The sequence below is a fragment of the Conger conger genome, chromosome 5, assembly GCF_963514075.1.
Source record: "Conger conger chromosome 5, fConCon1.1, whole genome shotgun sequence".
NCBI lineage: Eukaryota > Metazoa > Chordata > Actinopteri > Anguilliformes > Congridae > Conger > Conger conger.
The window spans coordinates 49,767,030-49,793,501 of record NC_083764.1 but is presented as its reverse complement, the minus strand read 5'-3'; the positions used below and the strand labels follow the sequence as shown (position 1 = coordinate 49,793,501).

The 26,472-nt window shown below is 41.5% G+C and overlaps 1 protein-coding gene across 1 annotated transcript; it reads left to right on the top strand.

The window, feature by feature from the left end:
• The first annotated feature begins 1,804 nt into the window (after window positions 1–1,804).
• On the top strand, window positions 1,805–25,261 carry pla2g4aa (phospholipase A2, group IVAa (cytosolic, calcium-dependent)). Its single transcript, XM_061244009.1, has 18 exons — window positions 1,805–1,916; window positions 3,776–3,898; window positions 5,303–5,384; window positions 6,696–6,844; window positions 7,583–7,696; window positions 8,125–8,162; window positions 9,874–10,018; window positions 11,105–11,241; window positions 12,158–12,380; window positions 13,905–14,019; window positions 16,402–16,539; window positions 17,656–17,754; window positions 18,244–18,315; window positions 18,839–19,078; window positions 19,880–20,064; window positions 20,903–21,092; window positions 22,571–22,728; window positions 23,169–25,261. The coding sequence occupies exons 2-18, from the start codon at window positions 3,866–3,868 to the stop codon at window positions 23,316–23,318; spliced, it is 2,268 nt and encodes a 755-aa protein (XP_061099993.1). The 5' UTR covers window positions 1,805–1,916; window positions 3,776–3,865; the 3' UTR covers window positions 23,319–25,261.
• The last annotated feature ends 1,211 nt before the right edge of the window (window positions 25,262–26,472 follow it).

Here is a 26,472-nt window from a genome sequence, read left to right as displayed (position 1 = left end):
AATAATAATACCAATTATAAATAATAATATAATAATAATAATAATAATAATAATAATAATAATAATAATAATAATAATAATAAGTGTAAGTAGTAGTAGTAATACTAGTAGTTTGGTTTCTGTTAACAGCAATCATATTTATGACACAGCTACTGTTATATAGCACATGTAAATATCTTGGGGACTATGGCAAATGCTGCATTACATCTGATTAATGTAGCCTATTTAAGTGGGAGACAGACGGCCAGGTGAAGTGAATAAAATTAAAAAACCAGAGGTAAACTGCATTAAACATAATAGGAGTTTACATGTTATTTAGCTGACGCTATCCAAAACGCCCTGCACTTATTTAGCACGATCGTCAATACGAGATTTGAGTTTCCAGGGCTTACCAAGTTTAGCATACTGTTGAACATCTGCTTGAATATGATTTCAACGGAGAACAATTTAATTAATTACTGGAAAGTTGAAATCAATTTCGGCCTTCTTTTTTTTTTTTTTGGAATATCCGCCTACAGTAGACCGCACTGTTTCAAAAAAAATAAATATATATATTATTTTCTTCTCTAAGAGAACTGTATTTCCAACAGTTATAACTCGGGGTTTTAAAATTACATGCATCGACAACAAGTATATTCAGTTTAGAGTCTGTATACGAAAACCACAGGTTCCTCTGCCAACCGAAATTAAAATGGAAATAATATGATTATAACGGAAACTGTTCCTGAGCTGAGAATTAGTAGGTTCGATCAGCATTCTGAGAGTTTTGAGATATTGAGCTTCAAAGATGAATGGGCTTCAAACTAGACATTTTTCATACTGGTCATATATGGTCGATATATCATATATATCAATATATATCAATATATGAATATAACATATACTAGGCCCTTGTAATCACTTCACACGCTCTTTATTTCTTACTTTTCTGTGAGTGATTTTGATCTTTATGTGTGTGAGATATGTGTGTATATGTGTGTATGTATAAACTACTGGGTGCCTAAAATGTCCCTCGGGATGAATAAAGTATCTATCTATCTATCTATCTATCTATCTATCTATCTATCTATCTATCTATCTATCTATCTATCTACTTGTAAACAGTAGGCTATTTTTGTATAAAACCTTACACGTGTATTTAGTTCCATATAAACAACATATTTATGACACTAACTCATTTTTAAAAAAATGTCACTTAGTACCTTACAATTGTATGAAGGCTAATAATGGGCCAACCGGTATGTGCTAAATTATGGACTCTACGAATATGAATCTGTGTATTCATCAGTTTTTCAATAAATTTTTATTTAAAAAACCACTCTGCTTTTGGGAACATGTTGTTAAATTGTCTTTTTGCGCCCTCTTGTGGATTTAAACACACCATTTCGTCATTGTAGAAGGCAAGTAGGCAACTTGAGCGCCCGGTCTCCAGCGCCGACACGGTCTTGCTTGGACGTCAAAAGTAAAAACTAAAGTAAATTTGTAAGCCTGCACTTCGGAAAATGCGTGCTTTTGTTTCTCAATGACCTTGGACCTACAGTGGAGAACACAAACATAAATTGAACTAGATCTATTCTGCATAAACGCTCAGGCTATTGCGCATTACACGCAGACTCAGAAAATGTTAAATCCATTTAGACATTACTCAGAAATAAAAGAGTCAGATATGTTCCTCTAGTTTCTCACTAAAAATTACTTAATTAATTAATATACTTTCAACCTCGTAGTCTTTTTATCTACCTATGTGTTTGTCCGTTCTGAAAATGGACTTCCGATTGCTGTCGACTTGAAGCGAGGGTTGTACACGGCTATCAAGGAAGATAGCACCTCCTTTCATTTCTTCGGCGCTTCGTGCCAAGTTCTAAGCTAAAGGAACGCGATTTACGCTACATTTATGACTTGAGTAACCGGACGAGGTATGTTTATGTGGTTTGCTGATCTTTATTAATCTTAATTAACTGTTTCACATACTGGAGAGTAGCCATGAGTGTTTTATTCTGTTAAACTGTTGGGAAGTTTAATAATTATTAAGTCGGTATCCTATCCCCTCGTAGGACGTCTACCACAGGTAGCCGAGATTTAGCGACATTGTACGAACAATATAGATGTTTGTAAATAGCTAACTACCAGACAAGGGTCTGTTTTAAAAACTAAAATGCAAAAACGCATGCTTTCGTTTCTGTTGGATAGAAAGGAGCATAGACAAAATAGTTTAAGGTTGCCTAACTTATGTAACGTTGGAGGAACTGATGAGGTATATTTCTAGATGTACGTTTGACTAACTTTAGATAAATGTTGTTTGTTGCGATAGCTGTAGCACACTACTAACTAAAAGCACTCCGCTCACTAAAAGTCCCAGTAATTTACCCTTTGGATTTGAACCTACCGCTTGTGTCAATAATTGTCAGCAACAATAGAACTAGTCAGGTTGCCCATGTAATATTAAGTCGTGGTTGATTGTTTCTCGGTGAATTTAACTTGAAAGCAACATTCCACCATGCTACACGAAAAACAGTGCAAATAAAAAAAATGTATGTATGTATTTATTGATACATGTATAGGTTTTATAGCTTAAATCGTAATTACTTAGGCGATTTTTATAGTAATATTGTTCTTAGGAAAAACGGAAGTGTGCTCCTTAGAAGCCACGTAATAACATGTTGCTCATTGAACGCTGTCTAAAATATTGCCTACTAGTTTGCATTTGTCGACACCAGTGTCTAATTTCTAGTTGTTTTCCTGTTTACACTGTAGACAGTTTAAGTGTGTATTTGCATGTTACATTTTACCGAAATTAAGTGAGCAGAGAAGGCAAGGCTGATGAGTTTCAGGCACAATCATGGCTTAAAACCAACCTTACTTGCTGGAGAAACCTAGAATAAAAACGGTGCGCATGCGCCATTTTTGTCTGCATGACATACATGCAGGTTGCCGCGGTCTCTTGGGACCTCTTCCATGTCTGTTCGTGTCGCGTTATGGAATGGGCTGTTCATCATATCTGCTGTCATTGGGTGTTCACAGCGTTACAATACGTGCCAAAACGTGTGCGATGTAGGGATCATCGCTTACCAGTTGTACGACCAAATTCTCGAAAATGTCTTGTTCTTGCCCTGTCCAAGCAATTCATTCTTATATTTGATGTTCCCTGAACATCTATATTTATTCCATAATGTTGTCGAATGGCAAACAATTAAATAGTTGCTGCAAAAGTCTTTATTCGTTTTACATCTATTTATTTTTCCTTTAACCCTCCTATTATGTTAAGATTTTAGGTCCGCTTTTATGTTTGGGGTCTAATTTAGCCCAACAGTTTAAATAAACACACGATTATTATAATATAAATATTTTCACACTTTGGTTGTCGCCTTCTTATTGTTTCCAAAATGATTAGCCTTTTATCCATTAATATGAAAAATCTGTGAGAATCATCTCATTTGAGAGCTACAGATAGTCAGTGAATGTTTGGCACCTGTAAGAGAAAGAGCCACCATCATCATCCACATCTGAGATAAAAATATTTGTGTATTTTCAGTACAGTGCAATACAGTTACAGAGGTTCAAAATAACCATACACAACACATTTGTATGCAGGACTTTGTATACTGCAGAGCAGTATGCTTATCGCATGTCATACAGTATCAATATGAAACAAGATTTTTAAGAGATGCCAAACACTAAATGTGGGTCAAATTGACCCAAAAGCCTTGTTAAGATGGGTTAAGCCTTGTCCAGCTTAAACATTGACTCCTTTACTTGAAGTTTCCTGTTTTTGTAGCCTGCTCCCAGGGCCACTGGATGCTGCTACCTGGCATAAGAACTGCCGGTTATCAGATCTCCTTGAAGAGCCACTCCCCAGTGACGGACAATGTCTTCCATAGATCCCTATCAATACATCATAGTAAGTACAATACCAATCATCAAACAGATGTATCCACAGGGAAAAGCTTTGATTTGATTAATTATTCTAACATATGATCATGTGATTGCTTCTCAGTACATCTGCCCTGTGAATAACAGTTGTTTTTACAATTTAACAGATATTTACTCAGTGTCTAAGGGCTTATCTTGAGAGATTGTAATATTTTATCGGCTAATATTTATGAATATTATGTGGCCCACAGCCAAGGTGTAAAACCCCCCGGATGTCACTTTTGATGTCAAACTTCGGCCCATTGTCATCAGAGTACTTTCATGGCTATTTTCAGATTCAAGAATTAGCCGACAGTATATGGTGTGTATCTATAGTTGTGTGAATCACACCCTCGCCTTGTGCAGACAGCACCCTGAAGTGAATATAGATGTGAAACCATAAGACCTATCTGTGTTTTTAACTTTATTCAATTCACTATTATTTGTATAGTGCTTTTTACAAAAGGCATTGTCACAAAGCAACTTTACATAATTGAGTAATTATTGATATTCACTGTGAAAACACAAAATACATCAACTGTGCTTTTCAAATTTTCAAAGAATCATTTCATATTGGTAATATGGTGAAATGACACCTTGAATTTTGCCAATCTGTTGTCCTTGTTCCAGCTACGGTTTGCTTGTATTTGCTATCAGAATTCTATACAGAGCTCCCAAACAACTGAGAGCTCGATATAGCCTGAACTCACCCCACCTCCACTCGATATGTGTATCTTCCTTCACACCATATCAACATGCATGACTAGTGTGTGTGTGTGTGTGTGTGTGTGTGTGTGTGTGTGTGTGTGTGTGTGTGTGTGTTCACATCCTGTGTCAGTATGACTGAAGCACATTAGCAGAGAAGTGACATGACCATTTAAAGGGGTGGGGGCTGCTGATTAATGCACTGAATGGTTTTCTCTTTTTGGAAAAGTGAAACTGGTAGCACTGATCTTGGGAATGCAACATACAAGTATTGTATTACTATAAGCTATGTACGTTTTACATACATTTACATTTTCCCTGTTGTGTATTTCCAGGTTACAGCTCCAGAGGGACACTTTAAAACCTGATTCAATCATATAAATTATACAAATTACAGCACACTTCCAAATTACATACAAATTACAACACACTTCTGGGAGTTCTCAGAGTGCACATACACACGTATGCACATACAACACCCACACACACACACACACACACACATACACACACACACACATACATACAGATGTGCACATACTGTACATTTGCTTGCAAATCTCACTAGGTATTATCAAGGAGTCACAGTACAAGAAGTAGATAAATTACAAACAGCAAGCTACATACATCAGGTACATTACATCTTATAAAACAAGAAAATCTGATAGTTTCATGTTGTATGTTGCAGGTGGAGCACCAGTACTCACACAGATTCAAAGTGACCGTAGTGCGTGCTGAGAATGTCACGAAAGGGGCTTTGGGTGACCTATGTAAGTATGTTGGTTGAATGCCTTTTCGTAACCTCCATCTGTTTGGTGTTTTCACAATATGTTACAGTCACGTAGAGATTCACTGGAATTATAATTCTTGTGACATACTGCTTGAGATATCAGTCCGAGAGCATTCATGTTTAAAAATACCTCATCATTTCATGTATTTTATCATCTGTTGTGAAAACTGTGACAGAATATTATTTCTCAAGAAGATACAAATATCTTTCTCCCTCACTGTGAATTATGACAGATGGTTTTTGGAATACCAGACATCAAAATGACAGTCTTAACATCTTCCCTGGACAGACAGTGCTATAGTAGTAGTATCACAAATGCTTTGTCACAAATGTGTAGCCATCTAAGGCACTCTGGGTGTGTTGATGATCTTGCCACTGTGCCTGTTCTACGTTGTCTTTTTAGATTTTTTGATGCTTGAAATAGATGAGGGTTCATGCACATTTGCACATTTGTTTCAGTCTGAATTGTAATTCATAATAACAAACAATAAGCAGTGTAAACATACAATGAACGGAAAGAATGCTTTGTGTGTAATCCGATATGCAGCAAAATTTCAAGCAGATAGTGTCAGGATAAACCTGTTGTGTTGTAATAGCAGTGTGTGTCATGGGGATTTCGTGTGATGCAAGGTGTCTGTTTTTTGTGTTTTTCAAAGCTAAGGGTGTGACCTTGTGACCTTTCAAAAATGCTTAAAATAGATCAAATTCCGTGCATCAGTGTATACATAGTACACTCACCAAGCACTTTATTAGGAACATTTTTACTTTATTGTATCTACTTATTAATGTGATTATCTAATCAACTAATTGTGTGGCAGCAGTGCAATGCCTACAGTCATGTAGATACGGGTCAGGAGCTTCAGTTAATGTTCACATCAACCATCGGAGTGGGGAAAAATTGTGACTTTGACCGTGGAATGATTGTTGGTGGCAGTCAGGGTGGGATTTTCACGCACACTAATCTCTAGAGTTTGCAAAGAGTGGTGCAAAAAAAACGCAGCAGTTCTGCAGACAGAAACACCTTGTTAATGAGAGAGGAGAAGGGCCAGACTGGTCAAAGCTGACGGAAAGGTGACAGTAATACAAATAATCACACATTGCAACAGTGGTATGCAGAAGAGCATCTCTGAACACACAATGCATCATAATTCTAAGTGAATAGGCTACAGCAGTAGAAGTCTAAAAACGAATACCTTAGTCTAACAAATACCTTATAAAGTGCTCAGGGAGTTTTTATGTGTTCCTGTGTGTGTGTGTGCTTGCATTTGCATATATGTGCTCATGTGTGCAGTGGATACACCAGACCCCTATGTGGAGCTGTTCATCCCGACTGCCCCAGAGACCAGAAAACGGACACGCCATATAGACAATAATGTTAACCCAGAGTGGAATGAAACCTTTGACTTCATTTTGGACCCCAATCAGGAAAATGTCTTGGAGGTAAATCCCTTACAGTTGAATCAGTGTGCCATAGTATAGTTTATGTTAGTCGTCTTCATTCATGGTCCTGGTTTTTGTTTTCAACCCTTGTGTTGTTTTAAGGGTCAAAAATGACCCGCCATTATGTTCAGGTCCTCTTCGCACTTATACTTGTGTTTGATCTGCACTTCGTTGTACGTCGCTCTGGATAAGAGCGTCTGCTAAATGCCATGTAATGTAATGTTTAACAGCAGAGAAAACCTTCTAAATGATCTTTTTTCAACTTGTTGTTTCTTCACGGAAAATAGATTTGGGGTTTAAAGTTTAATTAAGCCACCGGTTTAGTGAAGGTGGGTCATTTTTGACCCTTAGGACAAGGGGAGTATACAGAATGTTAAGACTACGCAAGGGTTAATATCAGCAACAAATTCACACCCAAGAAACCAGATGAGGTGTGTAATCCACTGCTGCAATCGATAAAGCATTTGCCAAGCCACGACAAAAACCAGCTACCCTGCGGCACTCCAGGACCAGGAATGAATGTCACTGGTTCTTGTGTTGTGTTGTTTTGGCAAAGCATAGTCATGAACATGTCTGTGTCAGAAAAACGAGAGTGAATTTTTACTTGGCTTAAATGTTTGACAAAGAGTATACCAGACACATTCCAGGGGACATTTTTACATGTTTTTCTGAAACTTTCAACACATTTGCCATGAAACCTTTTTGGTGATGGTTCAGCTTCATTCTTTTTCCCTGCAGATGACCCTAATGGATGCAAACTATGTCATGGATGAGACTCTTGGCACAGCATCATATTCCATCTCCAAAATCAAAGTGGGCCAGCCAGAGACGATACCGTTACAGATTGGCAAAGTAAGATTGTATGATTTTTCATTTTTCTCGCTTGCTATTGTGTCACAGTTGGCTAGTAGGGTATCACCTGTATCTTTGGTCAGTGGGCTTCCTCTGCTTGACCCTCTGTGTCCCTGGCAATGTCTTCCTGTATCATAAAGACAACAGCTCAGCTTTCAAGCAGGTTGTGGGGTACAGATTTGCTTCCAACCTGACTGATGACATTGTAGGGATGGGACATTGGACAGTTGTGGTGGTTCTGGGCAATCCAGATTGGATAGGGAAGAAGGGGAATAAAATGTATTAAAACAAAAAGTAGACAGGCAGGTAGTCAATTAGCTCTGCCAAAAAGAATGTGTGATATCTGTTTTTATCATTGGCAGTTGTTCACACATACTGTATGTGTGTCACTAGTCTTGCAATAAATACCATTTTTATTGTTTCACTAGGCAACCATGGTATACCTTGAGATGACACTGGAAGTTTGGTATGTATGGCAACTTAAATATTTTTTGTTTCAAAGCTGGTTTGTTTAAAAATGGTTTGTTTAGAAAAATTGCATAGCCAGTCTGGGTCAGTAGAAGCCGGATAGCATCAATAGCGTGGAAGTCATGGCCCTGGATTAAAGATTAATTCAAATATTTATCTGTCGTATGGGCTACTGCCATAGCACGCAAAGCAGGGCCTAGTTTCACAAAAGCTATTTTCACTTGCAGGTTCTCGCACATTCTGATGCTTTGCCTGCCAGTACACCATTCCTTTGATTGTGAGGAAATGGAAGTGCGCTACAAAATCTTCTGAAAATGCACCCACCCATAAAAGTGAAAATGTTTTAAGCTATACTTGAGTAAATGAAGTTTATTTTTAGTACTACTTAGTAATACAATTTTTCCCATTTTTAGTATACATAAAGTATTTTCAAAAGACCAACTGTGTAATGCAGTTGATGGGTTGCACTCCTGAATGTGAACACGTGTGTAGAAAAGAGTACTACCACTCTATAAACATACAAGTTGTATGTGATGCCAATTACAGTATTGGATGCTGTAGTTAAATAACCTTGGAGAACACAAGATTTGGAGCAACTATGATTGTCACCACTTTGTTATAGGTGACATTACAGCTGGATGGCTTCTAGGAGTCAATGATATTACAAGTAGGATATGTTAGGTTAGATTTTTTCCACCCACCAGAAACACCTTGCATCTTTGGCTCCTGATATTGCCAGCCCAGGAGCAGAGAAACACAAATGCAAAACTTTTGATTCAAAACCAAAACGAGGCGGGGGAATGAGAATGGTTGCTGATTTGCTCATTGCCTTCATGAACGTGCTTTGTGACATACATTTGTGGCTTATATTAGTTATTTCTACATGAAACACTCCAGGAAGAGTAGGAGATATCTATCAGATATCAACTCTTATGTCAAGACTTTCATTACGCATCATAAAACAAGCCCCTGTTTTGAAAAAGTATGGGGGGGAATGACATCAAAGGCAGAGCGCATTTAAAAGGCAGGCTTGTTATCGTTGTAGATCCTGTTCTCATAACCACAGTTGCGACAAAAAGCCACTGCATCATTACTCAGCAAATGTTGGTTCAACAGAATGTTCATGACTTTTTTTTCCCCACGCCATTTCCAGGACCTGCTTTAGAGTTGTTATGTTTCAAATTAGCATTGTGAAATATCCTGTGCAGGGCATGGCATTTCTGATTCATATTTCTGATTACATTGACCAGCAGCCAGATCACATCAAACCTAGAAGCTGCTCTCCATTAATCTAGTGGCTATGTTATGGAACCCAGTACTGGTTCCACTGTGAGGCACTGAACCAACAGCGCTAAGATGAACGAGTATTTCCCAAGTGTGTGTAGTGTGGTTATAAAAGCCACACTGTACCCGTGCTTTTCAGGTAACATGGGTGTACACAGCTCCTCAGCCTGAATGACTATCCCCCTTTTATAACACATGAACAGCTCCTCAGTCAGCATGACTATCCCGCTCTAATACCACATGAACAGCGTCTCAGTCAGCATGACTATCCCGCTCTTATAACACATGAACAGCTCCTCAGTTGGGATGACTATACCCCTCTTATAACCCATGAATGGCTCCTGATTGCAGCAGGTGGACTGAGTGAAAACCTTTTATGGTCTTGTTTTTCGTTGTCATGGCTGACAGATCCCTTGTGTCCACAGCTCCTCCACTGACCTGCGCTTCAGCATGGCCCTGTGTGACAAGGAGAAGCTGTACAGGCAGAAACGGCGAGACAGAGCCATGTTGGGGATCAAGAAGCTCTTGAACATGGAGAAAGGCCATTTCCTGCCCAGCTCGCCTCAAGAGGTATGTTAGCCATCCGCCACTCAGCAGCTAACAGAGGTTTGTCTGTCTATACATATGTGTGTATGTAGGTATGCATGCATGTATGTAGCTACAATGTATGTTTGTGTGTATGCATGTATTTATTTATTCATTTATTACTGGCCTTCGCAGTTTTCTTGTGTCCATAATTTAGCTGACTTAAGTGACTGGAGGCACTGTTACTGTATTTTCCCCCCTTTATTATTTTGTGCTTAGCAGTTGTTATCCATAGTGACAGAAACACCTTCAGTACTTTTCACATAGTATTTTCATAAATATTGGATATTTAGGAAAGAGATATGTATTTTAAAGAGCCTGGCTCTACTGTCAGTTGCTATTAGGTGCGTTGTCATAACCAAGAGGGTGATTGGATTTGATTGGTTTATACGTCACTGCCCACTTACAGTATATAGATGGCCTGACACTGGTATGTGCAGCCCAGCATGAGTGAAAGACTCATCATTAGCTTTTTGGTGAAACTGGGATCCACTAGTTAGACTGTGATTGGTTGGTGCTCATTCCGGATAGAAGGGCGACTGTATGAGCCTTTGTTGTTGTGCAGTCTTGTTTTGGGGATAAGAAAAGCCTGGGCTGGCCATGACCTTCTGGAAAAATGCTGGATTGGATTCCGCAATTATGTAAAAGTAAACAATGTTAACAGAGCCATTCAGCCGGCCGTATAATAACCCTGCAGAATGTTATTAGGGTGCACCGGACTGTTATCTAAACCTCCAGCCAGGCTACTCTGAGCAATGTGATTGTTCAGTTCAGAAGACTTCAAAGGGCATGGGAATATGCTTCTCATGGAAGCAGTTTGTGTGTTTGTCTGACTTCTCTCATGTGTGTGTTTGTGTGCATGTGAATATGTACATGTGTTTGTGTATCGGTGTGTCACATCTCCCTTATGTGTGATTGTGTGGATGTGAATCCCTGCTGAAAAAAACTGGTCGACCATGTCAAGCTGGGAGCTGGTTTGAACTGGTCAACTAGCTAAAGCTGTTGCTTTTTTCAGCAGGATATGTGTGTTCGTGTTACAATGTGTCATATCTCCCCTATGTGTACACACAGGTGCCTGTAATCGCCATCGTAGGATCAGGGGGAGGTTTCAGAGCCATGGTGGGCTTCTCTGGGGTAATGAAGGCTCTGTATGAGTCTGGAGTCCTGGACTGTGCCACATATGTCGCTGGGCTGTCAGGGTCCACCTGGTGAGTGTAACACTGGGGTCAAGGTCTGACCCCCAGGTCCCAGATCCTGGGTGCTAATTGGTTTTCTTATGGGACTGCTGTAATCTAGGCAGACCTGGGCCAAATAGGTCATTGTTTTGGATTCAAATACTTTTCTGTGTTCTGTGTGATCTTGTTCGGTGTAACTGAGCCAACCAAGAGGACCAGAAGGTGTGTTTGCACTTTTTGAGAATGTTTCATAGGTTCCAATGCACTAGACAAGCTCAGTAATATGTAGTAGTATTTGAATCCAGAAAAATTACGTATTTGACCAAGGTCTGAATCTAGGCCATGGGAAGAGCATTGTTTGAGCATATTGTTTGATTTTCTATGTGAAAGTTCAACTCAAAAGTACTGTATTTTGATCATAGAAGGAGCTTTGCATGGGGCCTTGACTAATTGTTTATTTGATGTATACAACTGTCCTCTCTGGTTTATTTTCTTTCTTTGATGATTTATTTATTATTATTTTTCTTGCATATTTATTTACTATTAACCTAAACCTCAGAACTCTAATAAGCACGCAAATTTAGCTTATTAGCAATATGTATGATAGAGATAATATTTTTTAAATTGTGAGAGCAGCCCTGCTAGCCCTTATATAAACTGTTATATAAATGAGTATTCTGATTTATAAGAGTGCAAATTCTTCTTTCAAAAGTGTTGAAGCTAGGAGAACAAGTAAGATTGCTCTTGCTCATAAAAATGAGAAGTGGTGCTGTCTCCTAAGACACAAGTATGCAAAATGGAGGTGGCAAGGTCAGTTCAGTGCCCTTAGTTGAGTTGTTGGGAAGTTAAACATACCATACTGCAACTCCCCTAGATGGGATGAGGAGGTGGGAGGGCTGAAGCTGAATTCCAGGTGCTAATGATGTCACTGTGGGGGACTGGGCTTCAGGTACATGTCGACGCTGTACTCCCACCCTGACTTCCCCACCAAGGGCCCCCGGGAAATAAACCAGGAGCTGATGAACAGCGTGAGCAGCAACCCGCTCCGGCTACTCATGCCCCAGCACATCAAGCACTACATCAAGTCTCTGTGGACCAAGAAAGCCGGCGGCCAGCCCGTCACCTTCACCGACATCTTCGGCATGCTTATCGGGGAGACCCTGATCCCTGGGGTGAGAGATGCCACCTTCTCCTGCCCCAAACTCCCCCCCCACATTCCCCAACACCCCCAGCCGGCCAACCTCTTTACCCCATTCGGCCAACATTCCTGTAACAGTCCAGCAGCATTGGGATTCCAATGGGAGGGAACATATAAACTTGGGAAGTGGTGAACAGCAAGATTGAGTATTCTCTGAGTCTCTGCTGTGGCTTAAGTTAACTGCGCTAACATGGTTGCCTGTGCTCTATTTGTCCACCGCGTGGCTTTCCTGCGTTGTTGTCTAATCAGACAGCTGCTAGACTATGGTCACCGTTGTGGTGTGAGGTCAGGTCAAGTGGCTTGGCCAAACATTCTTTGAGGAAATCTTCACGTAGAGTGCGTTTCTGTATGCTAAAGCTGTGGTAGATATGAATAGCCTACTAGTGAAAGAGATTGGATCATCTGCTTCCCGTGACGAGGGGGTTAGAAAACCAAGGTCTTGTAGCAGTAGTGCTGTGGTCAGCGCACTGGACTTGCAATCAAGAGTTTGCTTGTTCAAATGTAAAGTAGGGTACTGCCATTGTAACCTTCTGCAGTTAAACTGATATGTTTAGGTAAAAATGCTCATGTCACTCTGGATTTGGGGCAAACATTACATTAAAATATTTGCTTTGCCATGGCAGTGTAATCTAAAAATGGTTAAATGTGAAAAACAAAAAAAAGAAGAAGAAGTGAAGACATATCCAAATCCTGAGGTATTTCCTTTTACTGTTGTCTGTAGCTGTTTCGGCCCACAATTTAATACTGAAATTGAAACTCAGTCCCTGCGGCAGTGCCTGTGTTCTCTCCATCACTGCTTTGCATTGAACACCTGGAGAGATGAAATAAGATCTCCTGCAGGTTTGTAAATGTGACAGTGATATGAGGAAGTATTTTTCCTACATCCATTATGGGATGGCTTAGGATTTATGCCTGTCAGACTTATCAGCAGGCCTGGCAGAAATAGAGACCCTGATTGTAATGATTGCAATGACCTATTTGCGTTTGTGGTGATTTTTCAAATTTTCAGTTACAACAATGTAAGTAGTATGATGTATTCACTGCAGTGAATGTCTGTTTGGATATTGTGCTAGGTTTAAAGAGAGCCCTTTCACACAGGGAAGTAATTATGAATGTATGGAATAACTTAGCATTACTCTTACACACACTGTAGCAAAAGGCCTTCAGACCATTTGGGTGTTCAAGGCCACACTTGATGCAGTGCTGGATGTTTCTGCAGTTGAAACGATGAGCTCAAATTGGCTGAACAGCTTGTTCTTCACAAAGCTTCCTTGCATTCTTGTGAGGTACATTCATGATGCTATGCACTACCCAGGGCCTGGTTGATGAAGACCTTTGTCACTCAAACCAATAACATGACTATAAATAAAATAAAATAAAATAGGTTTTGCACATACTAATGTAGATCAGCCCCCAAGACCCTTAATGCTGCCTCACTGCTGCCCAAAATTTTTTTCCAAACTATTTACGTTTTTCTGTGTTTTTCCTTGCGCTCCAGCGCATGGACTCCAAGCTGAGCCAGTTACAGGAAAAGGTGAGCGAGGGGCAGAGTCCATTGCCGCTGTTCACCTGTCTCCACGTCAAACCCGATGTCTCTGAGCTGATGTTTGCAGGTATGTGGGGTGTGGGACAGGGGTTGTTCTCTTTTCTTTGCTCTGTCCTTTGGTTATCTGTGTTGGTCCTTTTATGGTAAAGGCACCTGTGTCATTTTCTGAAAATGAATTATTATGTATTATCTATCTGACTAGGACCTGAAACTTGTGGGCGGTAAATGTGAAACTGACCCTTGTCAACACACTAAGAGACAAGCAGTCAACAAGCTGTGCAGAATGCTTGCTGGGCTTTCTGCCTGTGGCATGTTTCAGACTCAATAATGAATCTCAACTGTGAAAAATGGGTGAAGGCTTAAGGTCAAATGCTGAGCAGAGAGTTCTTGCTAGGCTTAGATCTTGACACCGTTTAACCCTTGTGTTGTCTTCAGATTCTGTTTACTCCCCGTGTCCTAAGGGTAAAAAATGACCCGCCTTCACTAAACCCCTGAAGTAAAGCTGCTTAATTTAATCTATTTTGTACAAAGAAATAACCTGTCACTCATCACAAACATTGTAATCAAATTTCAAGTTGAAAAAATATCATTTAGGGGGTTTTCTCTGCTGTTAAACAAAGCGTTGGTCTTGTTTTACCCTTAAGACAACACAAGGGTTAAAGATGACATAGGACAGTTTGGACATTTAAAGGTTGATCTCATCTGTGACTAAGCTCATTAGTTGGGGAACTGCCCCATTCTACCACAAATAGGGCAGCACCTCCCACTGAGAAATGTTGAGAAATTAAAATAAGATTGCTGCTTTCTTATTTATTTATCACTGCCCACAACAGGAAATCCCATACATGGGAGGTTAGATTGAAGCTTCTTGTGCAATTCAGTTATTTGTATAGTCATTTGTGTAGGTTGGTGAAACGTTTTATCAATTCTCTAGAAAGTTGATGACATGCAGACAAATTTTGGCAAACATGGTGCTTTGGCTGGTACATGTAGGTCACAGTCCTCAGTTTTAGCTGACCCATCAGCTACTGTAAGTGTGAGTTTGTGCATGCCTCCCACGTAAATACACGTTCTGTTCATGAATGCATTTGTGTACATTTGCATACCTGGAAAACAGGCAAATCTTTGCCAAAAACCCGGAGCGGAATGATTGACTTCCTCTCTGATGTGGCTCCGTAATGAATGTTTTCACGAAACGAATGCTGTATGAAAAATGTGCTAAAAATATGCTTTATGCTGCTGCCTGAAATTATGAATCATTATAAATATAAGCACTGCAGAGTATTTATAATCTATGGAGTTTGATTTGTCGCAGAGAATATTAAGAGAGTAGGGAAAATATTGATGTTATGTATTGCTAACTATGCATTGCTTTGCTGCACTGGCATGGTTTGGATTCAGTCAGGCCAAAGGGTGCATTGCTGTATTTAAGTACCAAATGTGTTGTGCTTCAATCAAATGTGCTGTTATTCAATATACAGTAAATAGGCCAGTTGAAAGACTGAGTAGCTGGTCTCACAGTGTTGAAATATCTGCTTCCCCTCGTTTGTGGGCCAATGGCATTTTGGTTGGGCTCAGGCGGTAAGAGCAGTCGTCTGGCAGTCGGAGGGTTGCCGGTTCGATCCCCTGCCCGGGCTGTGTCGAAGTGTCCCTGAGCAAGACACCTAACCCCCAAATGCTCCTGACGAGCTGGTCGGCGCCCTGCATGGCAGCCAATTATCGTCAGTGTGTGAGTGTGTGTATGAATGGGTGAATGAGAAGCTTCAATTGTACAGCGCTTTGGATAAAGGCGCTATATTAATGCCAACCATTTACCATTTACCATTCGCCATCCAGCCATTGAGCTTTGTGTGTTTCTTCCTGTTGGTGGTAAAAATATGCCAAAAAAAATTTTTGTCAGTCCTTCCCTGAAAACATTTGTATGTGACACATACTAAATAAAGCTTAAATAGCATACCGTAGTAACATTTTAGTGATTATAGAGGGGCTTGACAGCTCCTTTTCCCCAAAGAAACAGTGGTTTTTGCTATGTGTGTAGCTCTGTCATTACTCTGAGAAGTATTTAAATCTGCTTGTGTCAAATGTGTATTTTACTTTATTTAGGGTTACTTTATTTTGGAGTCTACACAAATCCATGTGTTGTACCTACATATTTAACATCCCGCACCCTCTCACCTTTCCTCTCACGGTCCAAAGACATACAGGCTAGGCTAATTGGAGACTCCAGTTGCCTGCAGGAATGTGAGTGCTCTGTGATGGATTGGCGACTTGTCCAGCCCCTCCATAACCCAGAACATTTGCCATTGAACGGGAATAAGAGTGGGAATAGGTTAGATAACTGATGGATTGATTACATGTGCAGGGAAAACTTGTTCACAGTGACTGTCGTGTTTGCATCCTCTGGCTTAATGCTTTGTTCTTTTTCTGTTTTGTCCATCGTCAATGATAGATTGGGTCGAGTTCACCCCATATGAGATAGGAATGGCAAAATACGGGACTTTCATGACCCCTGACCTCTTTGGGAGCAAGTTTTTCATGGGTAGCGTGGTGAAGAAGTATGAGGAGAACCCACTGCATTTCCTCATGGGTAAGAGCCAAGCCCACCTGTACTTTCTCATAGGTCATTCCCATATCCACAAGGGTGCTGACCCTAGGACATTACCTACTTGTTCACCAGCAGTGCTCTGCAGGTCAGACCCAGATAATAGACTATTGCATCCATGTAATTTGAAGATCGGCGGACTGGCTGAACTTGCTTGATGCCTGTGGGCAATTCTCCAGTCATCAGGTGACGGCAGCATCGAGAAATGTGGCCTATCATTAGCCGATAGGAAACGTGAAGGAAATGCCCCTCCCCTCAATCTGAGGAGAGCGTAGGAGTGCTTTATGGCCCCAGGTATTTGTAGTGGCAGGTATGCCTTCATGTTTGTAGAATGAGGGTGTGTTCCTTTTCCCCACACTCTTCACTGAGTTCACCAACATTTCCCCTGCAGCTCGTTTTGACGTAGACGAGGCCCTCAAGATGAGGCAATGATTAAATTATGCAGATGGGATAAGACATCTGCAAGAACCTGATATAAAATCACTCTTCTGAAACCACACACAAATGAACCATGGGCGTGTTTGTATGAGATAAGAGCATTACATATTCCATAGGCATTTATTCTTCACACTGATACAAGTTTATAAGTGTTAGCACAAACACTGTAATACAAATTTCTGAAAAGCTTTCTCATTGTCCTTTTTTAAAGTAAACTTGAAGTCAGCCACGGTCCTAGGTGTTGCACTATGTTAGCTATTCTGTAGAAATGTGATGTGTCATAGGAAATGGAAACTGTGAGGACAAAAAGGTGTATTATTAGTGTTAACAGGTTTTATGTTGAGGTACTTGTAGAGTTATTCATTTTGCCAGTGATGGTCATAGGGCAGGGCCGACCCAACCCTGTTCCTGGAGATCTACCATCCTGTAGGTGTTTAATTCAACCGTAACAAAGCACCCCTCATTTAATAGCTAGACATTTTGATGAGCAGCTGATTATGGGTTGAAATTAGGGTTGAAATGAAAACCTACAGGACAGTACATTTCCAGGAACAGGGTTGGGCAGCCATGCCAGGGCAATGTAAATGAATGAAGAGCTGAGCCAAAGCCTTGGTATCTGAGTAGAGGTTTTTGGTCATAAGATATGGTTGGTGTTTTTTGCAGGGGTGTGGGGCAGTGCCTTCTCCATCCTTTTCAACCGAGTTCTGGGCGTGAAGGACACGGGCGCGGGAGCAGGCGGTGGCACCATGGAGGAGGAGCTGGGTAAGACTGGCCGGGCAGTTGAGTGCCTTCCCTGGTGTAAAATCCAGCTCTGACCAGCTTGAAATTACAAAGGTTGAGCTGATGAATCCATGATGAGTGCAGAGCTGGTCTGAACTGGTCAACCAGCTGAACCATGTTGAGTACGGAGCTGGTCTGAACTGGTCAACCAGCTAAACCATGTTGAGTACGGAGCTGGTCTGAACTGGTCAACCAGCTGTTTCAAAACCTTGCTTGAGCTGTTTTTCTCAGCAGGGTTCAGCTTTATTTCTTGTGTCTTAAAAAAGGTTTAACTGGTTTTCTACCAGTTTGTCAGTCCTAGAAAAAACTACCGTGCATCTTTCAAAGCAAATTCTGCAATCCACCAACTAATCTAAGCTAGCATTGCTCTCTAGCTATTTACATAGGCATAGATCATATAACAGTTTATATTCAGAATATGTAAACAATTGTTGGGTATTTTTAGAAATGTTCTTGTGTCTGTGGTTGCAGAACAGATAAAACCAGAGCACATCGTAGGAGAAGATCACCATGACAATGATGATGAGCAATCATCGCGCAAAGGTGAGCCCAGGAACATACTCTGGTCTGTGTGAGATCTGTCAGTATGCAGCATCCTAGTGCAGTGCACTGGCAGTGAACGTGGTGTGTGTGTGTGTGTGTGTGTGTGTGTGTGTGTGTGTGTGTGTGTGTGTGTGTGTGTATGCGTGTATGCCTTTGTGTTAGCGTGTGTGTGTGTGTGCGTGCGTATGTGAGTATGTGCATGTCTTCACCCGTGCGTGTGTATTTCCACAGTAGTACTGGCATGTGCCTCTACTTCTGGGCGCCTTTGTCTTGTATGTGGGTTGGGATATTTCTGTGGTCACTCCAGTGTGTGTCTAGATGTGTGTATGTATTGTGTTTATGTATGTGTGTGAGTACGTGCAGTCGGGCGTGTTTATTTCTACGGTAGTATCGGCGTGTGTCTCTACTTATGGGTGTGAATATTTCCGCGGTAGCACCTGTGTGTCTAGGTGTGTGTATGTATTGTGTTTATGTGTGCACAGACACAGCAGAGTGACGCCCCCTCCTCTCTCTCCTCTCACAGCAGGCTCAGAGAACGTGGAGGGGGAGGAGGAGTTCCAGCGCCACGCGCAGGCCAGCTGGGCTCAGCGCATGTTCACCTCCCTGGTGGGCGACACCTCGCTCTTCAACACCCGCGAGGGCCGGGCCGGGAAGGTGCACAACTTCATGCTGGGCCTCAACCTCAACACCTCCCTCCCCTTCTCGCCATTCAGAGGCCTCATGTACCAGACGTCGGTGGAGGAGGAAGTGGACGCGGTCACAGGTCAGAGTTCGAGCCGTTCGCACGCCCGCTTTTACGCCGGGCGTGTCGGCACCTGGCCGTAAGCAAACAGAGGCCGGCCGCAGTGTGAAAACAGAACAGGCTGATGCTCTGCTATCTCCACTTCCTCAAGTCGAAGGGCTGACTTCCTCCACGGAGTGAGCGAGTAAGATAAGGGGCTCATTACTTCAATGGGATAGTTTATGCCTTGACAGACGGAAGGAATGAGTTGCGTGGAGTGGCTAAGAAAACATATTTGAGTGCTTTACTCATCTAAGAGAAGCATTAAATGAGTGAAGTGCGCTGAGGGTTAGCTTAGCGTCTCATTAGAACTGGCTTCTGTTATTTACACAGAGCTCCCTTTTGTTTACTGTCATAATGTGTGGGAGGAAGACATTTTAAGTGTTTTCCTTTCCAGGTTTATTAGCTCACACGCATATTATCTTTATGCCAAATCCTTTTGTTTCGTCATTGAGCACACCTCATTTATCATTATTCACTAACAACAGTATGCAGAGCAACCATCTGGCTACTCAACTCCTTGTCCTGCGGGCAGCAGTGTCTGCAGGTGTCTGCTCCAACCGTGCGCTACACCACCTGATTTCACTAATTATTTTACCTGCTTGGTTAAGATAATAAGTGAATGACTTAAATCAGGTGGTGTAGCACGCGCTTGAAGCAAATGCCTGCAGACACACAGGATGAGGAGTAGAGTAGCGCTGCTGTAGAGATTCTATGGTTGAGCAGACATGGTGAAATGAAGCCTTTTTTAAATACCTGTGTCATGGTGGCTGAACTCTTCAGACCCAGACGAGTTTGACCGCATTTACGAGCCCCTGGACGTGAAGAGCAAAAAGATCCACGTGGTGGACAGCGGCCTGACGTACAACCTCCCGTACCCCCTGATCCTGCGGCCTCAGAGGGGCGTGGACCTCATCATCTCCTTCGACTTCTCGGCACGTCCCAGCGACTCCAGCCCGCCCTTCAAGGTACCCAGTAGCCCCGCTCCCGTACCCACAGCCTGCTGTGTCAAAGCAGTCTTCACACCATACCCTTATCAGCCTATCATCTGCCAAAAGAGGAAGTTGCATAGCCTGCACAAACAGCAGATTTTGACAAGCCCAGAACATGTCTTTATTAAGGGCGGCACGGATGGTGCAGTGGGTAGCAGTGTGCCGCCTCGCAGCAAGGAGGTCCTGGGTTGGAATCCTGGTCGGCTGGGGCCTCTCTGTGTGGAGTTTGGATGTTCCTTGCGTGTATTCCTGCCTTTCGCCTAATGTATACTGGGATAGGCTCCAGCCCCCCTGCAACCCTGTTCAGGATAAGCGGGTTAAGATAATGGATGGATGAAATGCAAGATTAAAAGTAACAACCCTAATTTTATATTGCAAATGACATACAATTTTGTGCTCATAATTGATATATTGACGTGTGTGCTATACATGTTGATGTTTATTTATGTTTTCAGTTTTCATTTTATGGTTTTTGATGACTTGTTTTTATGTAAAAACATTTTTTACAAGGGAAGTTGTGGTCCACATCTGAAAATTTAAGAGAATTTGTGCTGCATTAGGAATCTATCAACACAAGTAGTTGCCATGTGAGTCTAGACGGTCTAGATATTTTTACATTTTAAAAACATGAAACTGCAGTACTACAAAAACATAGCCTTTCTCTATCTCCCAAGCCCTGGTCCTAATTCTTTTACGTCATCCAGTCACCCTGCACAGTACGACAGGCAAAAAGGGAATTATTCATGTGTAAATATCCTTTTGTTTTTTTTGTGTTAGCCTTCTTTTAATCTGCGATTGTGTTCTGTGGTGTCAGGAGCTGCTGCTGGCGGAGAAGTGGGCGCGTATGAACAAGCTGCCTTTCCCCAAGATTGACCCCAAAGTGTTCGACAGAGAGGGGCTGAAGGAATGCTATGTGTTCAAGCCCAGGAAGGGAGATAAGAGCTGCCCTACAGTCATCCATTTTGTGCTGGCCAACATCAACTTCAGGGACTTCAAAGCACCTGGTACGATGAGGCGGATTTCGGCCAATGACGTGATAGGAAAAACCCACACCGGACGAACGTAGAAGTGGTTTCATAACTCCTCTCAGGATTCCATTGCCATTGGTCCAACAGCAATTTATCTCTTCTGCCTTGTGTTTAGACGTTCCACAAACCACACGCAACGCAGTTCCCCAATAACAGAAGATGCAGGCATTTTGATTTTGCTGTCACTTCGAGATAAAGAGAGTGTTATGACGTTGTCTTTTTATCGGGTGAGGGCTTGACGCTACGCTGTATGAATGCGTAATCTGCTCTGAAGGGCCGCGTAGCTGTGCGGGTTACAGGGTGAATGTAAGAGCTGAGTTAGGAGTCCGTCCTCGGGCCTCCCGCTCAGAGCAGCGATAACTGTCTGTGTAAACACATCATATATCACCTCCAAGCTCGCCCTCACCCTCCTCTCTCACACCAAGACGCTCTCGTCTCTCGCCTGGTCTCTCGCCTTATCTTTCACCGTGCTTCTTATCAGGCCACATTCCTGCTGGTTTTATGTTCTCAATGGTTGTCAGGTTGGATCCAGTAGATTCGATGAACAAATGTCCACAGGCATCGCTGGGTTAAAATCCCACCTTTTGATTCTCCTTCTCCTGTTGAGTTCAGTCTGGATGCCCTCAACTTCCTCTGAATGTAATCTAAAAATCAAACTTGAGCTCAATTTGAATACATGTGTGTTGGTATTTAGAATACAGATAGTCAAGCTAAGATTGCCTGTGATTAGGCACTCATATTTTCTGGGGCTAAGCTAGCATTGCCCGATTTTCACATTGCCCGATTTTGAATGCCCTGGTGTAAAATCCAGTTATGTCCAGCTTGAAATGATCAGTTACCAGCTGTTTCAAAACATAGCTTCAGCTTGTGAAATCATGTTGAGTATGGAGCTAGTCTGAACCAGTCAACCAGTTACCAGCTGTTTCAAAATCTAGCTAGAGCTGTTATTTTTTCCAGCTAATTTTTGTTGTGTATAAATGGTTAGCAGCTTACTATGAGGTACAATTATAACAGTAAAAATGAAATCATTTTAAGGCACTGATCTAGTGGTCCAGAATACAACCCTGATCATGTCTGTGCCAGCAGAGACCAGTAGCCCCAGAGTGTAGTGCATAATTAGCAGTCGCATCACACTGGGTTCAGTCGGATGGAATCCGCATCTCCAGCCACCCCTGCTGGTCGATCTGGTACCTGTGGTCTGTTTCCTAAAGCTGCACATGAAATGTCTTCCTCCAGTTCATGTCTGTGCAAGCTGGGCTTATCGTCACATGCTTGGGAGGAAAGTGTGTCCTTGACTGCACTTTCCCGCTTTGGCAGCATGGGGGAATGTATTATGATCACAGAGGTACAGTACCATACATGACTGGCCATTCCCAATTGGGGCAGAAATGAGGAGAAAAGCAGAAAAATAATTTCAATAAGGTCCTAAAAATCTCTCCTGTCTGTCTTTCAAGGAGTGCCTCGGGACACGGAGATGGAGCGGGAGTTCGGTGACTTTGACATTTTCGATGACCCCGAGACGCCATACTCCACGTTCAATTTCCAGTACTCCAACAAAGCATTCACCCAACTGCAGGACCTGATGGAATTCAACACCCTCAACAACATTGAAGTCAGTGCCAGTCACTTTACATTAATGGTTCCAGTCTTTGAGCTGGACTGGCAGATGACTGACTTGAAGGACAGAATGCAAGGATGGAAAGAGAGCTACCAATGTATGGCAGTTTGAGCCATTCTGGGTCTTATTAATGACTTGTGTGTGAGACTCCTCAATGGAAGCTGCCATTCAGTGCACTTACCTGCGTCTTGGAAGATCTGCTGTGGCTCAAACTGCTATTCATTGGGAGTGTTACATTCATCACTGGAATTCCATTTGCATTGCAATAGAGTACCTTAGTACCTTAGCTGTGTTAATGAACTGGTGTGAAAACCGGTATACTGAGAAGGGCCTGTGCTTTGTACCAATATACTTTACCTTGTTCAAGCTGTATGAATCAGTATTATGGTGTTAATTACTGTGGTGCTAAAGGTTACCCTGTGGTCATCCTCCAGGTAATCAAGGACGCCATCAAGGACAGTGTCCTGCATAGACGAGAGAACCCGTCCCGGTGCTCTGTCTCCCTGTCTCTCAACGAAATCGAGAACAAGAAGTTTCTGAAGAGAGACACTGGTCCAAAGCTGCTGCTCCCACAGAAGAAGTGATGGAGCAAGGCTGGAAATGGTGGTGGGGTTGGAGGGGTTTCCTCACTAAAAACTAATGTTGTATCACCGACACTGCTAGTCTGCCTCATTACCCTGCAGCTTAATGGCACATACCCTCTTCCCTGTGACGTCTTCTTCTGTGTGTGTCTTCGCTGCGAGATAGGAGGAAAGGTTAAAGTTTACTTCGGCAGACCTGCAAGAGTTTCTCTGAAAGACGTGACTGGGACACCTGTCCTCCTCCAGTTGCCAAGCAGAACCCAGAGGGAAATTTTCTTCTGTTGTAAGCATACCTGTGTCAAATACGTAACCGTTTTGGATTCACATACTTTGTGTGCTCGATTGATCTTGCCTGGTGCATTTGAGCCAACCCAGAGGACCTGAAAGTGGGATTCACACTTTTTGAGAGTATTTCATAGGTTCCAATGCACCAGATGATCTCAGTAAAGCATTGAAAGGTATTTGAACCCAAAACAATGGTATTTGACCCAGGTCTGGTCATAAGGAGGTGAAATGGCAGGAACAGAATTGTCATTTAATTTGCGCTGACCCACACTACATTCTCTGTTACCGTTATTCGTTGGTCAGGAAATCAAGTGTGTCAACGGTTTCCACAGAGTCTTCACCTCCAATCAACCTATCAAGCCATTTATTTCATACTGCATGTGCACAAAAGGTATTAGAACTGCAAAAAAAAATGTAATTGACTTTGCCCCAACCTTGATCCTTCAAAATTAAATCCAACATCAACTGTTGCCAAGTTACATAACCAGCTATGGATAAGTACTGTAGTTGAAGTATCCAGGGCGATAGACTTTTTTCATGAATGTATTATTCCAGCAGCCTGTGCATAGAAGCACAGCCACTGGAATCTGGATTCATTTCCTCTTCGCTTTTTTCCTGAGGGTATGAGGGTGTAACCTGAGCCCAGACTCTCTCCACCACCTCCCCTCCGGGGGAGATTTTTCACTGACGTGGCGCTTAGTGAAATCCGTGGTTCTCACGCAGGCAACGGACCAAGTATCGCTTTACCGCCCGCCATGGAATTTTACACAATTCCACCGATGGGAATGGGTCTCACTTTTCCAGAAGACAAAAATGTTGGAAAAAAAAGCCTCTGCTGCATAGTAAGATGGGAAATTAGAACCTATTCGCTTATTTCTGTTTTGCCGTTACTGTCTCGTCTATGATTTATTATATGGAAGATTTGAAGCTTATTTCAGACTAGAGGCTGAAGCATATTTCCCTGTGAGAGTCACAAATTGGTCTGGGTTCAGTCCTTAACTTTGCCTCACGTTTAAAGGCGTGTGTAATTTTTTGTGTTGCAACGGGTTCATGTTGGCTCACCAAATAATTTTTGTGTAGAATGAAAAATTAATTAGAGATTGAAGCTGAACCCTTTATTTCAAATATTTTTGCTTTATGGAGCAAAAAGCAGATATTCACAATATTTCTCATAGCAGTCTACATACCATCTTGTGCCACAGCTGTGTAAACAATGATTCAAATACCATGGCATATTGAGAAAATGGATCAGTTGAAATGGAACATGAATGTCACTGATCCTAGTACTCTTTGTAATTTGTTAGAAAATGAAGCTTTGTAAGTTTTTGTATGTTACTGTAGATTTAAGGTGCATAGAAAGTAGAAAATATTTTTCATTTTTGTTCTTTTAATTGTACTATATTAAATAATTTAACAACAATGTTTACATCAATGTAGATCACTTAGCTGTTTTTAAATGGGTTCCAAACATACAGTATCTCAATGGCAATCTGCTATGTAAATGTAAACTATTAACCTTTTTTAATTATGGTGACTGTTATATTTATGTTAATGTAACATTTGACTTAGTGAAAATTGTATGTATCCTATTTAATATGTTAAAGAAAAAACTGTGTTACTCCATCTCTCTGTCATGTACTAAATAAAGAGTATACTTCAAAGTGTTTGTCTGGCCATATCATTATATTGATTTTCACTAGTCTGCTCCCACAACTTTTATATAAACAGCTATCATACAAAAAGCTTGGAGTATTAAATCACTCTGAAGTCAGTGAATGCCGAATGCAGAAACCAGTCCTGAATTACAATGTCAGGTTCCGCTCATGCTTTTTTCCTCACTTTTCAGGTGGCCTATATGATAGTATAAATGAAATTACTGAAATGTATGCTAACATTAATTGTGGAACTTCATACTAAATGCAATACAATCTGTGTGTGAAGGGTACTGCTGCAGTGCGTGAGACTTAGTAGTTAATTATCTGGGTTCTAGGAATTTTCTTGCAGCTACAGGTCTCTTTAAGTACAAATTGTTCCAAAAGATACATAGTCAATGCAAAGACGCTGGTTTCTTGTACTTGCAAATGACAAGCTTGTTTTGAATGGCTAGTAAACTTGCAGTGACCATTGATCATTGATACATCCACTCCAGTTACTTTCATTTTTCATCTGCACAAGACTCAAGAGTGCTGCATGGACTGAGAAATGGCATTAACTTGTGAAATGCATACTCACTACCATCCAGTCAGTGGCCTTCTGTGACCTGACAAACGTATGTGAATCTGGTTGAGAAACCCAACATGTATTACAAAGAACAGCTGAAAGCATGGATCAGCCAGAAAATCCCCATGTTGCAGTGCATATTTCACGTATTGAGTAAGAATAAAATTACATTAACCTCTGCTAGTCAAGAAATCACAATTTTATCTAGCCTGTTTCCTGGTCAGATACATTACTTTCACTGGATGGAGCCATAGCAAATTGAGGCCAATAGTGAGAAGACACACTTATAAGCCCGAGACAGAAAAATGTTAAGTAAATGTACGAAAAATAAATATAATTCGGAAAGCACTTCTCATCAATGGGGTGTCATAGGGAGTCATACTTTCTCAGGCGAGAATTCATGTGGTGTAGTCGTTTTTCAGTTTCAACCCAGAGGCTGGGTATTACAAAGAACAGCTGAAAGCGTGGATACCTAAAACTTTGCAGCCATATGCAGGATATGAAATGCTATGATTATGTTGACATATTTCCGTGTGCTAACACTGAGGTGTTACTCAGCCAGAAAATGCCCATGTTGCAGTGCATGTTTCATAACGTATTGAATAAGAATAAAATAACATCAACCTCTGCTAGTCAAGAAGACATTTTAATC